General features: G+C 33.1%; 1 protein-coding gene across 19 annotated transcripts in view; it reads right to left on the bottom strand.

Annotated features, from left to right (window-relative positions):
- Nucleotides 1-15,745, bottom strand: part of LOC137655695 (ELAV-like protein 1) — a 310,530-nt gene that overhangs the window by 41,660 nt on the left and 253,125 nt on the right. For all 19 annotated transcript variants that reach the window (XM_068389671.1, XM_068389670.1, XM_068389672.1 and 16 more), the window contains one exon: nt 14,487-14,742. In XM_068389671.1, coding sequence (XP_068245772.1) covers nt 14,487-14,742 — 256 coding nt within the window. The remainder of the gene's footprint in view (nt 1-14,486; nt 14,743-15,745) is intronic.

The following is a 15,745-nucleotide window of genomic DNA, read 5'->3' as shown; positions in this document are numbered from 1 at the left end:
TAGTGCATATATATATATATATATATATATATATATATATATATATATATATATATATATATATATATATATATATATATATATATATATATATATATATATATATATATTTATCAATGAATCTTTACTTTGTTTCGGTGCTTTCCTGCCAAACCCCATTTCAATTTGCCTAGGACACTTTATGTATCTTCCTCTTGTTTTTTCAAGTTTTCATAGTTTATATATGAAAGATGCAATTTCATGTTGTTACTGTTCTCGGAATAATTTATTTTGATTGTTTATTACTTCTCTTTGTTTGTGTATTTCCTTGTTTCCCTTCCACACTGGGCTATTTTTAGCTCTTGGAGCCTTTGAACTTAAAGAACCTTGCTTTTCTAACTTTAACCAGTCCACGAGCAAAAATTTAGCGAGCGCCATTTGACCGATTTTTGGATAAGCAGTAATATGACTAAAACGTAATCAATTATGCGGTACCCATGCGTCCCAGATGGTCGCCAACACACACACAGTTTTTATGTGATTTTAGCCCATTTTCAGGCCACATTAAAGAAGAGACAAAACCAGTCACCTCTAGATAGGATCCTTGTCAAAACTGAAAGAAAGTGTAAGAAAAAAAAGACGACCAAGTGTAAACAAAACAAATTAAGTGATTCTTTTGGTTTTTGAGAACGTTGTTAAAAAAAAAAAAAAAAAAGAGAGAACTCCCAACATTTTACTGGAACTGCTCATGAAAAGAAATTGTCCTTCCAAGTACGAACTTCAACCTCCTCATCTGATCTCCCTCTTGCCAAGATTGTGTATAGCCAAGATAATAAAATTGCTTTATCAATTCCCCTATGATGGACATACATTGACTCGTAAGGTCTGGCCATTTAGTGCCAAGGGGGTTCTGGAGGAAATCTCTCTAGCTATGCTATGATGATTCAAGTTGAACAAGGTTGGACAGCGAGATAGAAGTAAAGATTTAGGTGCAGAGAGAAGGACAAGGCTAAGAAGTGGATGGAGCTTAAGGTCAAAAGATGATGCAAATATCTTTAGTGCTGTAATGCCTATAGTACACTCAATGGTTTGTTATCACAAAATAATCGCTCATGCCATAATTTAGTTCTCTTATGTGTCAATACAAAGCTAAAACTATGGCTCTTATTCCCATGCAGCAACTGCATGACAAGCACTGAAAGTTACACTAAACTCTTCACCATTCGTAATTTACTGTAGCACCCTGTTACACCCAATACTGTATCCAGTATTGAACTGGTATAAGCTGAACTGATATAGGCAATACTGTATACAGTATTGAACTGATCCTTACAATTTATCGGATAAACTAACTTGAGGACTTTCCCAAATTTTACCTTTTTAGGAATCCTTCTGGTCATCAAAAAACTTGCCAAATCTTTTAAGCATTTCAAACTCTCTTGATTCAGCACTCCTTTGCATCCTTCATTACCAAGATAATTTAAGAATCTGCACAATTATTAACTATATCTTCCACATAAAAAAAAAATTATACAATCCCCCAATTAATGAAGACAAAATTCTTGTTACACTTGTTCTAATTCATCACCAGGCAGGGTGGGTGGCATGCACAGTTAAAAAAAGGGAGGGATAAAACTGGTATGAGTTCCACATTCCCATTTAGACATTATCATCCCCAATAGCTTCCACATGATTGATCCTAGCAGTTATGGAAATAAAATGTACGGCCAGTACTGTATCCTTGAAACCAGTTTACACACTGATTTCCATTTATTCACAGCTTGTTTTAAGTTATTTTCTGTATCTTTCTGTTCCATTGACAACAATAAAAATAAACCTGTATAGTATTTTATATTTGGCATGGGTAATACTGATCAATATTCCTATCACTGAATATACAGTACTTTATGAGTAACAGAATAGTGCACTCAACAGTTTTAATTTCATTTAAAAATTGTTTCCCTAACTGGGGCTGGTTTCAGAGAAATAGAATTTTTATAGTAAAATTACTATTACTTACTATACTCACCTGGTGTTCATATTGTTTCTCTCTCAAAGCTGGTTAAATGGTGACATCTTTACTTGAACTAAACTTTTTTTCCATCTTCTTTGCTCTAACCCTTTAGTGCAGTATTGGGAACATATGATAGTGTATGTCAATACTAACGTGTGGGTAGATCAAATCCCTTTGAACTAATTAAAACTATCTTGACCATCTCTTGAAATCACTACTAAGGTGGGGGCATGTATACAAGCAGCAGAAAAGTAAGTAAGTAATTTTATAAAAATTCTGCATTTCTATGAACCTCCTTGGTGTTAATATTACTGACTCCCGCAATGAGACAGAGGTTGGATAGTGTAAGAAAGATTCAGTAAATCTAATGCCCTAGCATACTCTTGTATTTCAAATTTCTAAGCACACCTTTCCTTAAAACTAGTTTAACAAAAATCCCAGCAAACTAAGAAAACGTACAGCAAGTACATCAAAACTGAAAAGATAAATTTCCTTTCAGATAATAGAACTAGATTTTAAAAACTACTGTATATATCACTATATTACAGATCCCCTTGGATTCTTCCAGAGAAAATATCCATAACTTGAATCAATTTTTGAAAATATCAATTCAAAACTATTAATCATATCCCCTGCAGCTACTATAATACATAATTCCCAAAATTCCTATGAGCAAAAATGGCTTCTTTTAAATAACGTTTAGAAAAAGTAGACTGGTTACGCCATTGACCTTCCGTCAAAGCACTTTCCAGATAGATTTCAACATAAATAAACAGAAACTGCGTGTCAAATATTTTGCCCTTCATTTGACTTGAATCAATTTCTCTAAGAGCTTCTGTCCCTACACTCTTAATAATGAAGAACCTAGCATTATGGTTTGTAATACTAACTCCACAAAACTGGGAACCTATTTCCTATTTTCTGTTGTCTTTAAATGATACTAATGGCCCTTTTGGAGCATAGGAATCTACTTTTAGAGGCATTACTGCCTCCAAAGAAGGAATGTTGAAAATTGAGGCAACCTTTTTGTCTTTAAATAATCTTAGCTCTGAAAGTGTCAAAATAATTTTCTCACCAAAAATCCAAATTAATGGAGAGCTTGTAAATAACTTTAATGTTCAGCTAATGCTGCAGATAAAAGAAGTTTTAACCGAGATCTTTAATATACAGGTCGCCCGCAAAATTTCAAAACAAAGAGCTCAAGATCTAGATTCCAACAAGCTGTTCTGACAACTAGAGATTTCTCAATAATAAATGACCTGAAAACATTTGCAACAATACCTGCCTGGGATATACCAATAATAATGTTTGAAAACAGTATTATGCATGGAACTGAAGCCCTTCATACCAATACAAATTCCTGTTACAAAATAAAAATCCTAAAAACTTATCCAACTTGCTTCTTCATGTCGAGACATTCCTATTTATATAAGCATCAATTAAAAATAAATATTCTAAAGGTTTTAAACCTATACATACTATATCGGCCCACATACATTATTTTCCTAAGTCAATTAAGAAGAGTTAGAAAAGGTTTACTTTGTGAATGTGTCCATAAAGTGCATTGGAAATATGTTCGCAGAGACTGACCTCATCAACACAGGCCCCAGATCTGTAAACCACTCTCTCTGAGGCCAATAAGGTACCACCACAATCATTCTACTGTTCAATAAGGCGCTGTATTTAGTTTTCACCACCCGAATTGTTGACAATGAATGATGGACAAAAAACATATCAATATGACAGGCTAAGTTATAACCCTACTTGCAAAAGCAAAATGCTATAAGGCCAGTGGTTGCAACAGTGAAAAATAGCCTGGTCAGGAAAGGAAACAAGGAAATGAACAAACTATAAGATTTGATACATCCTACAACAGGGTGTAAATTTTACATGCTAACTGATCTGGAACTTGAGAGCTATAAACTATCTTTTCCTTGAGAGAAGTTGCAAACATGACAGACTGGTCTAGTATATTGGTTCTTCAACACAAATTGGAGCTGTGTCCAGGTTGGAAGTTTTACTCCAATGATATCGGCAAAATTGGAATGCCCCATCTTTAAGCCACCAATAGAACTGGAATTCTTCAGCGATGTCACGGTCACCAGTGCCTCATTTGCATCCTAACTGACGATACCGTTTGTATTACTGTTCCCAAGTATATAATGATGAGGATTATTGTAACCTAGCAATAAATCTCCAGAAAAACTTCCACAAGAAGACATCCCCCTTTACTATAAAAAATAAAATAGGGGTCTTAAATCTTTCTAACACAAACTCCCCATCTCAAGTGTGGGTGAGATGTTAGGACAATTGCATAGAGATGAGAGAACCAGATAATGAAGGGATATGATTCACCCCTGTAGTAGTATTGCCATACACCATTAGATGATACAAAAAAGAGAGAGACAATTTTTTGTTCAAGTCTAGAGGTCAACACTTGACTAACTTTGAGAGGTCTATAGAAATAAAACTATCAATTCACAGCCAAACTCCTACAACCACATTAGGTGCTTGATACAAATACACTAAAGGCTAAAATGCAACAGAATAAACCTACAAAAATCACAGTAAATCCTTCATAGCTAATTTTCGAGCACTGTCAAGCATCTTGATTAGTGGTGGTGGTCTTTTTTTGGTACCTATTTCTTACCCTATCTAATTACCTAATTATTTTTTTGACCTTTACTTCTCCCTCCGATTAATTCTGAATTACAAACATTTCCATAACCTACCATCTTCCCTTCCTCCTATCCATTCAAAGAACACAATTATCAACATACTTTAATACTGGGCATCCTTTCATTTACAATTATTTTTTTACTTCTTTTACATATCTTGACATTTCCCATTCTTCAGTTCTTGCATGGCATGGACTATGCTAAAAATCAATAACACACCTTCAACCTTTTCCCTCCGTTCAAATTCAATATCAGCATTTGAATTCATAAAGTATTTGGTTTAACAATCCCTTCATAAATTCTCACTTTGGTTTCCATATGTAATTAAAGTCTCCCAAAATTCATTAAGAAAACACTTATAACAGAAAATTTATAGGTAAACTGAATTCCTATACTGAAGCTCAACAATAACATGCAGCCCTGCTTACTTTGTTAAAACAAGAGCTCCTCACTTATTCTATTATCACTAGAGCTCTTCATTTAAGAATATACTCCTATCGACATAAAGAAATTAACCAAATATTCAAAAGACTTTTACCTGCCCAAAATGAGACAAGAATTTAGTATACTTATACAAGTGCCCATACGGAAAATTACACCATTAAAGTATACAGGAGAACGTTACACCAACAAATGAGCACTGAGCAAAAGTTAGCACTTTTATTGTGCCTCTACAGTATCCCACAGCTGCCGATATATTTTTTCTGTCTTAGAGTTTTCAGTTAGTGTATTGCCTTTGGTCTCTTCCCACCTTCCTTCAATAGTTACCTCTCATTCACAAAGCCTTTGGGCAAGCCATATGGATATAAGAATGTGGCTCAAAGATCAAATTAATTACCGAGATAAATAAAAAAAAAAAACAAGAAAATAAAAGTGTCTTCCTTACTTTACCAAACTCTAAACCTTACACATTTTGTCAAGTGTGAAGGCAAAATTACCACACAAAATCATATATACAAATTATGTGTATCATTTAAAGTACAAATTTATATACCTAAAAATACAATATTGTAAGAACATATGCTTTAACTGTTTAGTATGAAATAAAGACTTGCGAACCCTATTCTAATATTAGTTTGAAATAATCTAATGACTCCTTGAAAAGCGAACATACAGATCATAAGTAAAGAGAAAAGTAAAATAAAAATTAACACTTTAGAATCAAATCCAAAAGTATAACTGACAAGCAAGATAGTAATGGCCAAAACTGCTGGATATCATAGTTAATATTCTTTTATGTTGACACAGAAACAGCAAAAGTAAGATAATCTGAAATGCTAACGACACAAAAAACTAACCTAGAGTTATCTTCTATTAATTTACTGCTCCCGTAAACAAATGAAGTTAAATCCTTGGTGAATTGCTACTTCCAACTAAAATCAGCAAATTTTGATATCTCAGATAATAATCTAAATGCCTATTGCTATTCAAGAGAACCTTAGATAACAATCCAAATATACAGTACTGTAACCAAATATTCATCCAAATTTTAGTAAAATAAATATGAATTTCACTCAACATACCGCATCCTAACCTTCTCTGCGCCTAACATTGCACGCACAACATGCTTCAGTCGTCATTCTTCTCACACTTTTATATATATATAAAAAAAAAATAATTGGGAATACCGATTCAATATTTGGTTAACATTCAAAAGAACACATATAAGAGGAATTGGATATCAACAGATAACTACCAATAGACTCCTTCCAAAAGAACTTGGAAAAAGGCATGCAAGAACATGTGAATGTGCATGTGTCTCAAGTACAAAGGGTAAAAGAATGCATGTACAGTAAGTGTAAAAAGCATTTGCTTTGTCTTTCCATCTGTCTAATAAGCCATTTTATTGAAATCATACTGATAGTAGCATGATGTAACTCCTAAATCTGTGAAAGTTCCATTACAATTACCAAAGCTAACAGCACGGCTAAAATCAAAATAGCAATAAGCCTAGAGCTGCATGTTGATGTCTAACCATAAATACAAAAAAGAAGTGTATCATGCAATGCCTACTGCAAAGAATATCCAGTTTCTAAGCAGCTTCAATGGGTTTGGAAAAACTAGGAACCCCAGACACAAAAAATCTATCATTTTGAGATTAGATAAAAAGAAAAAATCAGCAAATCTCCTGAGCTTCAAAAACTGTGTTCTGGATTAAATCATTATTCAATGTCTACCACCAATAAACTTTCTTTGTTTGAAAAACCAAAAACATAAAAAAAAAAAATGACCAACATAACAAAGTGAGCCATAAAACATTCAAATAATACATAACGAGTCAGTAGAAAGAATTACTAGCAGATGATTATGGGCATGTACTTCAGAGTTGAAATGCTAATGAAATTTCAAGATGAGACAAAACTGGCTATGAATTGTGCAGCAAAATTTCTGTCCAAAGACTATAGAAACTGAATGATCCCCATTTGGGAGAGATGAAACTATTTCTTTTTATACTAATTTTTCACTGTATAACAAACTTCAAACACGACTTCTCATTACTTAAGTATAATATTGATTATATAAAACATCTCACAATATCAGTTATGATGATATATATAAATAGAAGCCTTCTCCCCCCAAAAAACTACAATCTCCAATATGGTCAAGTCCGTGAGAAGTTTGCTATCATTTTACTTCTGATCATAATACAACCATCAAAACTATTTGGCACTCAAGAGGGAATAAGAATTACACTTGAGTAAATAAATCTTATGGATATGTATTCTAGGTAAATCCAAGTTGTACATCATTTAAATATGGAAAAGTGATATATGATGAGAACAGGAACCTGAAAGAATTATGCATGAAGTACAGTTGTCAGTAAAATGTATTTAGACCTTTGGACACAGAAAAAATCAATCTTAATGATAATAATGTAATGCCTTAGAAAAGTACAAAAAAACGTTTTACTACCAGGAGCCAATGGGATAAAAAATGGTTTGCTAAATATTTCAAATTCATGCTAAAACCACCTTCAGCTCAGTAACAACGATGCTTTCAAAGAATAATTTCACAGCAAAATTTTTACATTACATAATTGAAATAAAGCTTTAATAAAGAATTTTTTCACACTTCGAATTAAGCATTAATTTTTAAGATATAAAAGATTACACTTTCAACTGATGCTTCCAATGCATACGTATAATTACAAGCTCAAAATAAAATTTTTACAGTGTACTGTAATAGAGGAAGTGGTTCGAAGATATGCAAACAGTACTAGCTAATACTATCCATTAGGTATTTTAACCTAACCTCAAGTCAAAATTATTTGGATTATACCCTACAATATTCTACTCTCTCGATGGTCTTTTTAAAATTAAAATAACAATTGTATTCTACAGTCTCTTGAAGCTGAGTTTAGCATTCCTAACTTTCAACTACTGTATACCCAACAATCAATTAAGATACCAAGATTCATTGAACAGTAATTCATAGACAACCAACTAGGATTCTCAATGAAGATGAAATTTCAAAATCTAGATAAGTTCAAACTTATCCCAGGCAAAAATTGAAAAAATAACCTCAGCTAAATACGTAATTCAGCATAGGAATATAAATTTTCAATTTCAATCCTAATTATTTAGTTAGTAAGGCTGTTAAAAGTGATATTACTATACTAAATACTAGATTCTGAGTATATATGTAAGTTGGAAGCCTAAAACCACAATGGCTGTTTTATAAGAAGACTAAATCTAACTAAAATATTCTTGATGTATATATTTTAAAAATCTATAAAAAATAAACTCTATTGTAATGAACAATCCCTTTATCTCATCATTTAGCAACATAGTCTCGCTGGATAAGCTTGGGTATCATACTAAACAATGCCCAAATTAGCTAATGAACTCTCAATAATTAAGCATTACATCACTGCAACATTAAAAGATCGTCATGATTAAAAGTTCCTTCGATAATAAAGACATGAGTAAGTCATAAGAAATATAAAAAACTATGAAAATTAGCCCCTCCATAAACATTTTGGGATATGATTTCTTAGGAGCTACATTGGCCTCTTATCTCTTTTCCTTACCCGCTTTGGACGCACTTGTCTCCACAAGCTTGGAGTTCAAGGATTGTAACAAAAAGTGTATGCAAAAAGTTTGAGGATATCAAGAGGTTAAATCTAATCCAATACAAATTTGGGGCCACTAGCCAAACACTAGCATTGTGTAAGCTATTTATTGGCAAAGGGCAATGGGAAAACCCCCTCTGTTGCATCGTAAAGTAGAAGTTGAAGAAGTTGAACAGCACAAGGTAAGAAATAAATCTTTAAGGAAGGTTAAGGAGAAGGCTTAAAAGTGGGTACATTACAGAAAAAAAAAAACATGAGTAATGCCCAAATACTAACGGCGATATAAATGGCCACTGGAAAGATTTGTATGTCATTTCTTAAAACACCACCTTGAAAATCTGTTTGACCCTAGGACAAAATTGACATACATGTAAGACTTTCAGATTGTATTGACTGTCTTAGTTGTAAATCAAAATTTCTAGCAGAGATTTCAATACGCAGTTCGACTCAGGATGTGTCCTATGAAATATTTTCAAGGCTTACCAACAACAAATGTGTCAGTGTACTAAACTTGAAGTACCGTTATTCCAATTCTTAAACAATGAAAATCAGGAAGCCCACCCGCTCATGCAATGACTGCATATATTGTTAGAATAAAAATTGCATGTACACTGTGTTAATGTCTTTATTGAAAGAAAAAAAATATTTCTATCCTCACCTGATGCTCTTACAGTATTGCTTTTCTCTTGAAGCTTGGTTTATATGAACATTCACCTCAAAAATAAAATTTTCCCTTTTTCTTTTTTTTTCAATGGGGCAAGGCCTCATAGATTGTCCCAATCTATGGCAATAACCTTGGCTTGGGTATGCCATTTGTCCTTTGCCTTTCAACCTCAATGTTGGAACTAAATGCCTATCCTTTTCACACTAATAGTCAGTGGGGAGGGAGGTAGGCACACACATGAACATCAGGTGATTATAGAAAGAAATTTTATCATAAAAACTGAATATTTCTATGAACCTCCCCTGATGCTGACTCCTACACGCTAATGATGGTGGATCAGAGGAAAGATAGAAAATTTTAAATCCTAAAATAATAAACTTAGTAATCCATCTTTAAATAAAGGTTGTTCTAACTTTATTCTCCAGATCTCATTCTCAAATACAACAGCACCATCCTAATCACAGAATTATATACGCTACCCAAAGCTAATCTAAAAGAAGAACTAATCAAATTTACACAACTAAAAGGACTTCTGCTAAATCATAGCACCTGTAGCTACAACAGTATATGACGCCCATCTACCTTAACAAAATAAAACCAGGCTTCTCCAAGATTCCTCAAAGATAATTCTCAGCAAACAACAATTTGGTACACCACAGAGGAACTACTGAGATTGTCTCAAAATTATACCAAAAAAGAATCAAGAAAGGTAGCTGAACTTCCGATATTATGATCCGTAACCTTTAAGTCTTTCTTTGACTTGGATCCAATTCCCTTGAGCCTCTGTGACCTAACTTTCAGCAAGATAAGACATAACAATTTTGGAATGAGGACTATTTGATATCTTGCCCCTACAAAACAAATTAGAAACACTGCCCATAATGTCTGCAGTTCTGTTTAGATAACACTTGGCAGTTCTCACAGGACAAAAAACCTATCCTTCGACATAACCTTTAACAAACGTCACACGACAAGGAAATTTATTCACTGATGTAGTAATAACTTTGTTTTCAGAGGAGGGAATATGAAAGAATTTAGACCACTCTCGTGCCTCAAAATCATTCTTAGCTTTGAATGTAGACAAGAAATAAGATAACTCTTCCATAAAACCTACAAGAATTTCCTGTGGAAGGCTAAATTAGGGTATTCAATATGATAAAAATTCCAAAGAAACATGGAGCTTTTTATCCCCACCAAATGTAGAAGATAGGGATGCCAAATGGCCTATGAGGCAGACATGAATTTGCCTTCAATATCCATTCTGGAAGGCATTGAATATTTGGACACCTAATGTTGCATGTAACATTTGCATGGTCCATTTTCACTTAAAAGTCTAATTCAATTTTGTCCTATTCCATAAAACATAAGAGCACCTCAATGTGTGCCCTAAATGGCGCTCCAGTAAAGTAAAATTGCATTTACAAGTACATGAGGGAAATAATTACAATTCTTTAATGATTTATAAATGAATTTTTTCTTATTTTTTGGTATTTCAATTCATGTTTATTTTATTTTGCAAACCCTGAAAACTTTCTCCACCAGGCAAGCAGTCACAAACACGGTCACTTCAATAATCGGCCCTAGCAGCATTAGTATACAAAAAGTCTAAAATAAAAAAACACTCAGAATGTCATCTAATGTGGAAATATAATAGGTCTATTAACATCTTCAAGATTTGTGTGTGTAATCTGTAAAGGGTTTAACGGCCTTGAAAAGTATTAAATGTGCTACTGGCCAAGCTTAAATATGACCAGCTCGCTGCCATTTGAAACCTAATTAAACCGTTTATCTTTCCTTAAAGGTTTAAAAAATTCTTTTCTGTTCTATAAGAACTATACAATACTTCCAACCATTTATATTACAGTAACGAAGTAATTGATCATGAGTGCCTTTTTCACCAGTTGGAAGGAAATAAGGATCCAGTCTACAAACTATCTAGTACTGTCATCTAAAACATAATGCAACCACTCTGCTACTTACCAACCTTCAACATTTAAATAAATTTTGTTACTTTGTTCCACCAAAAAAATATGAAGAACCGTTAAGCTTGCTTGTACGGGTTGTTGTGGCCAGATTGCAAACGTTAGTGCCATTTGTATCTGTAACCTTACCATCCTTGTGAGCTAAGGTTGGGGGGTTTGGAGGAGCCTATAGGTCTACTGCTGAGTCATCAGTAGCCACTGCCTGGCCCTCCCTGGTCCTAGCTTGGGTGGAGAGGAGGCTTGGGTGCTGATCATATAATACATGGTCAGTCTAGGGCATTGTCCTGATTGCTAGGGCAATGTCACTGTCCCTTACCTCTGCCATTCATGAGCAACCTTTAAACCTTTGAAACCTTAAAATAAGTAGCTAACATGGGTGCACTCATACATGAAATGAGTGGTTGCTCATGTGCACTTACTTCAGCAAGTAGAGGGTATTAGGCTTAAGACTGCAAACTGTCTTCTACCTTGTGTGCACTGCACCATCAGAATCCTTACTGAATGGTGCACTAAAACCACTAGACAAAACTTGAAGAGTTAGGCTAGGGTTCAAAACTAGGTAGGTTAGGCTAAAATTTCTGCCTTGTCCAAAGACTCACTGGCCTTCTTAGATTAAATAAAAGAAAAGAGGATTACGATTGGCCAGAATTAACTCCCTTGAAAAATCTACACAGGAATTGAAAAAAAATCAGAGAGAATTATTATAGTGTTACTTAGAATGAATAAGATTTTGAGGGATATCTATCTGATAGGTTTTTTAATTCTTATGTAGATTTTTCAATTAAGTTATTTCTGGCCAATCGTAATCCTCTTTTTCTCTTTACGTATCGTAACTTGGGGTAATATTTAGATAATCATTGTGAGGAATATGTAGGCCTTACTATTACTCGGATGGAAATGTTCAAATAGTTGCTGACCAGATCAAAAGTCCCCAAAAAGGGAACTGAGTTCATAGTGCAGGGAAAAATCCAGACAAGACGAGGCTAGTTAATTACATTGGAGGATGAGGATAACTATCATCATCATCCAATGTAATTAACTAGCCTCGTCTTGTCTGGATTTTTCCCTGCACTATGAATTCAGTTCCCTTTACCATTGGGGACTTTTAATATGGTCAGCAACTATTTGAACATTTCCATCCGAGTAATAGTAAGGCCTACATATTCCTCACAATGGTTATCTAAATATTATCCCAAGTTACGATATGTGAAGAGAAAAGAGGATTACGATTGGCCAGAAATAACTCCCTTGAAAAATCTACATAGGAATTAAAAAACCTATCAGATATCCCTCAAAATCTCATTCATTCTAATTAACACTATAATAATTCTCTCTGGAATGAGGTAAACAGTGTCGATTATTCAAGCACATATCAATGAGAGGACGTAGACAACGCAACTACTTCATACCCAACCAGTTATTGCCACTCACAGCTAGACTGTCTCAATACTGTACTACAGGCCTAAGCCTACCAGAAAGAAAATGGGAAATTTCAAATTTTAGGGTAAATATTGATATAAGCCAAGCTTTGAGAAGGAAGGAATATGAACATCAAGGAAGTTCCATAAAATAAGTAGAAAATTATTGAAGTACAAAGCACACAAAGTAAAGACTGACAAATGCCAAAAGGGAATTCTTTTAAAGATGTCATATGACATCAACAGTGCATAATTTGTCATTTGTTTTGTACTGTACTAAAAAATGCTTCAGGAGAGAGAGCAGATCTAACTTTGAAATTTATTGTAGTTCAATTCACTAGAACCATCAGGGCAAATCTACTGTATACTTAACTGAGCTGGAAATCAAGCTTTGCTGATGGCTTGTGCTTTTCTAAATATTAAAGTTAAAACTGCTCCTAAATTAAATGCATCATCTAAACAAGAGAAATTTTTCATATTCCTGTACTGAATGCAACAGAAAACCTTCTCACCATGACAATTACAAAACAATAACTGGTAGTTACAGCTTCACCTATAACTATTACTGAACCCTGATATACACTGGTGAAAAAGTTTACTAACAATACCAATGCTGTGAATGTATGTAAAACTTTAGTTTAAGCTGAACAGTGCTAAATATAGTACTGAAAATTAAAGAAAAAAATAAATGAAAAAATCCAACTTTAAAAATTATTCTATAAGTTTTGTCGCCCAATTCTGGTCTTAGAAAATTCAACTCCAAATGGGAAATAGCAATGAACGTTTTCTTAATAAAGCAGCAACAACAGCATTCACTTTTTCCTTCTACAGGAATAATATTTGAACAAGGCTGTGGTCAGGTTAGCAATGAATTTGATAATCTTTCCCTGATGAAACATGAATAAAGTTTCTTAAAATTAATTAACTATTCACTTGAAATATAGACATATGATAATTAAAATATGTGCTGTATATACGTACATGCTATCTATATATATATATGAATATATATATATATATATATATATGAATATATATATATATATATATATATATATATATATATATATATATATATATATATATATATATATGTATAGATATATATACATATATGTATAGATATATATATATATATATATATATATATATATATATATATATATATATATATATATATATATATATATATATATATATATATATATATATATATATATATATGTATACATATATATATATATATATATATATATATATATATATGAATATAAAATGTATACTGTATACATATACATACAAATACACACATACAGTATCCCTATTCATAACATATATACCATAAAAGCTCTAAGAAATCCTGCTGTACAATTCCAAGAATAGTAATCTTACTCTTATGCAAATGCTCTTGAAAAGAAATTCATTGAACATTGGTAAGAACAGTTAATATAATTTACATTTGCCTCATTTTGTGCATCTCACATGCAGGCAAAAACTTTACCAACAGTTGCATATAATTTGTAATGGAACTAAATTGTTTTATGACAAATGGGTGACATGTGTAAAGAAGTTATGTGGTTTGCGCTTGTGGTTTCTTGTCAAGAGGGGCTTGGGGGGGGATTCAAGTTTGGGAGGTCAAAGGTTTAGGTAAGAAAACTCTCCAATGCATATGAACATACCTGGTAAGGGGTGACAGGGGAATGTATCTGAAGCGACCAGCAGGATGGTGGATGGGGCCTCCATAACGCCGGGTCAGTGGTGAGAGGTAGGCCGCCAAAGGAGGCACTGCCTTGTTGTTGTTCGATGGATTGTTTGCGAATTTGACAGTGATGGGTTCCTGAGCGCCATCTGGTATAGTACCATTCAGCTTCTGAATAGCACGCTCAGCTTCAATACGTTGATCAAAACGGATAAAACCCACTCCCTTAGACAAGCCTGAGAAAAAAAATAAAGTGGCATGTAGTATATCAGTAAGGAATATTTCCTTTTAAAAAATCATGGCAAATCTACAATAGTAATAAAAATATCGTAATTTGACAAAACCTCATTATAGCAACCACATATAGCACTTAAATCTGTATACTCATCTGATGTTTCATATTGCTTCTTTCTACAAGCTTGTTCGGTTTACAAATTTTATTGATCTCTTCTTTATTTGCTTCCATTTAATTGCTAAACTCACCAGATTTTTGTTATTACAGAAGTTTTTATTTTCTTAATAAAATTTAGTTTTTCCCTTTCTTACCTTAAATCTAACCAACAATGGCAAATGCGGCCGTTTCTAGACCACTGCAGGACAATGGCTTCGGACATGTACTTATTCATTATTATTATCATTACATGACATATTACAACCCTAGTTGGAAAAGCAAGACACTATAAGCCCAAGGGATCCAACAGGGAAAAATAGCCCAGTGAGGAAAGGGGTTTAACCAGTTTTCATCACCATGATGACTAATTGCACATCAGTGATGGTGGGAGTTTATGTCTACTTGTTCACAGCAATCCAACCTAGGCTATATGGGTGGTTTAACTAGTACAACTTTTCTGATCATGGATGGATGGATATACGGTATATATATATAATATATATATAATATATATATATATATATATATATATATATATATATAATATATATATATAATATATATACATATATATATATATATATATATACACACGTATATATATATATATATATATATATATATATATATATATATATATATATATATATATACACACACACACATAGTCAGTGCTCTTATTCATAGATTTTTTTTTTTTTTTTTTTTGCAATACAGAAAACCGTATAACCTATAAAATAAAATATCTCATGTTTGAAGTTCCCGATAAATACTCTCCACAGCCTGCAAAATTCAAACCGATAGGGCTCCTTTAAACCTAGCATCCTTCACATAATTTCCCTCTCCCA

Source organism: Palaemon carinicauda, chromosome 16 (assembly GCF_036898095.1).
Source record: "Palaemon carinicauda isolate YSFRI2023 chromosome 16, ASM3689809v2, whole genome shotgun sequence".
NCBI lineage: Eukaryota > Metazoa > Arthropoda > Malacostraca > Decapoda > Palaemonidae > Palaemon > Palaemon carinicauda.
The sequence above is the reverse complement of the archived record's forward strand: the minus strand, read 5'-3'. Positions and strand labels throughout refer to the sequence as shown.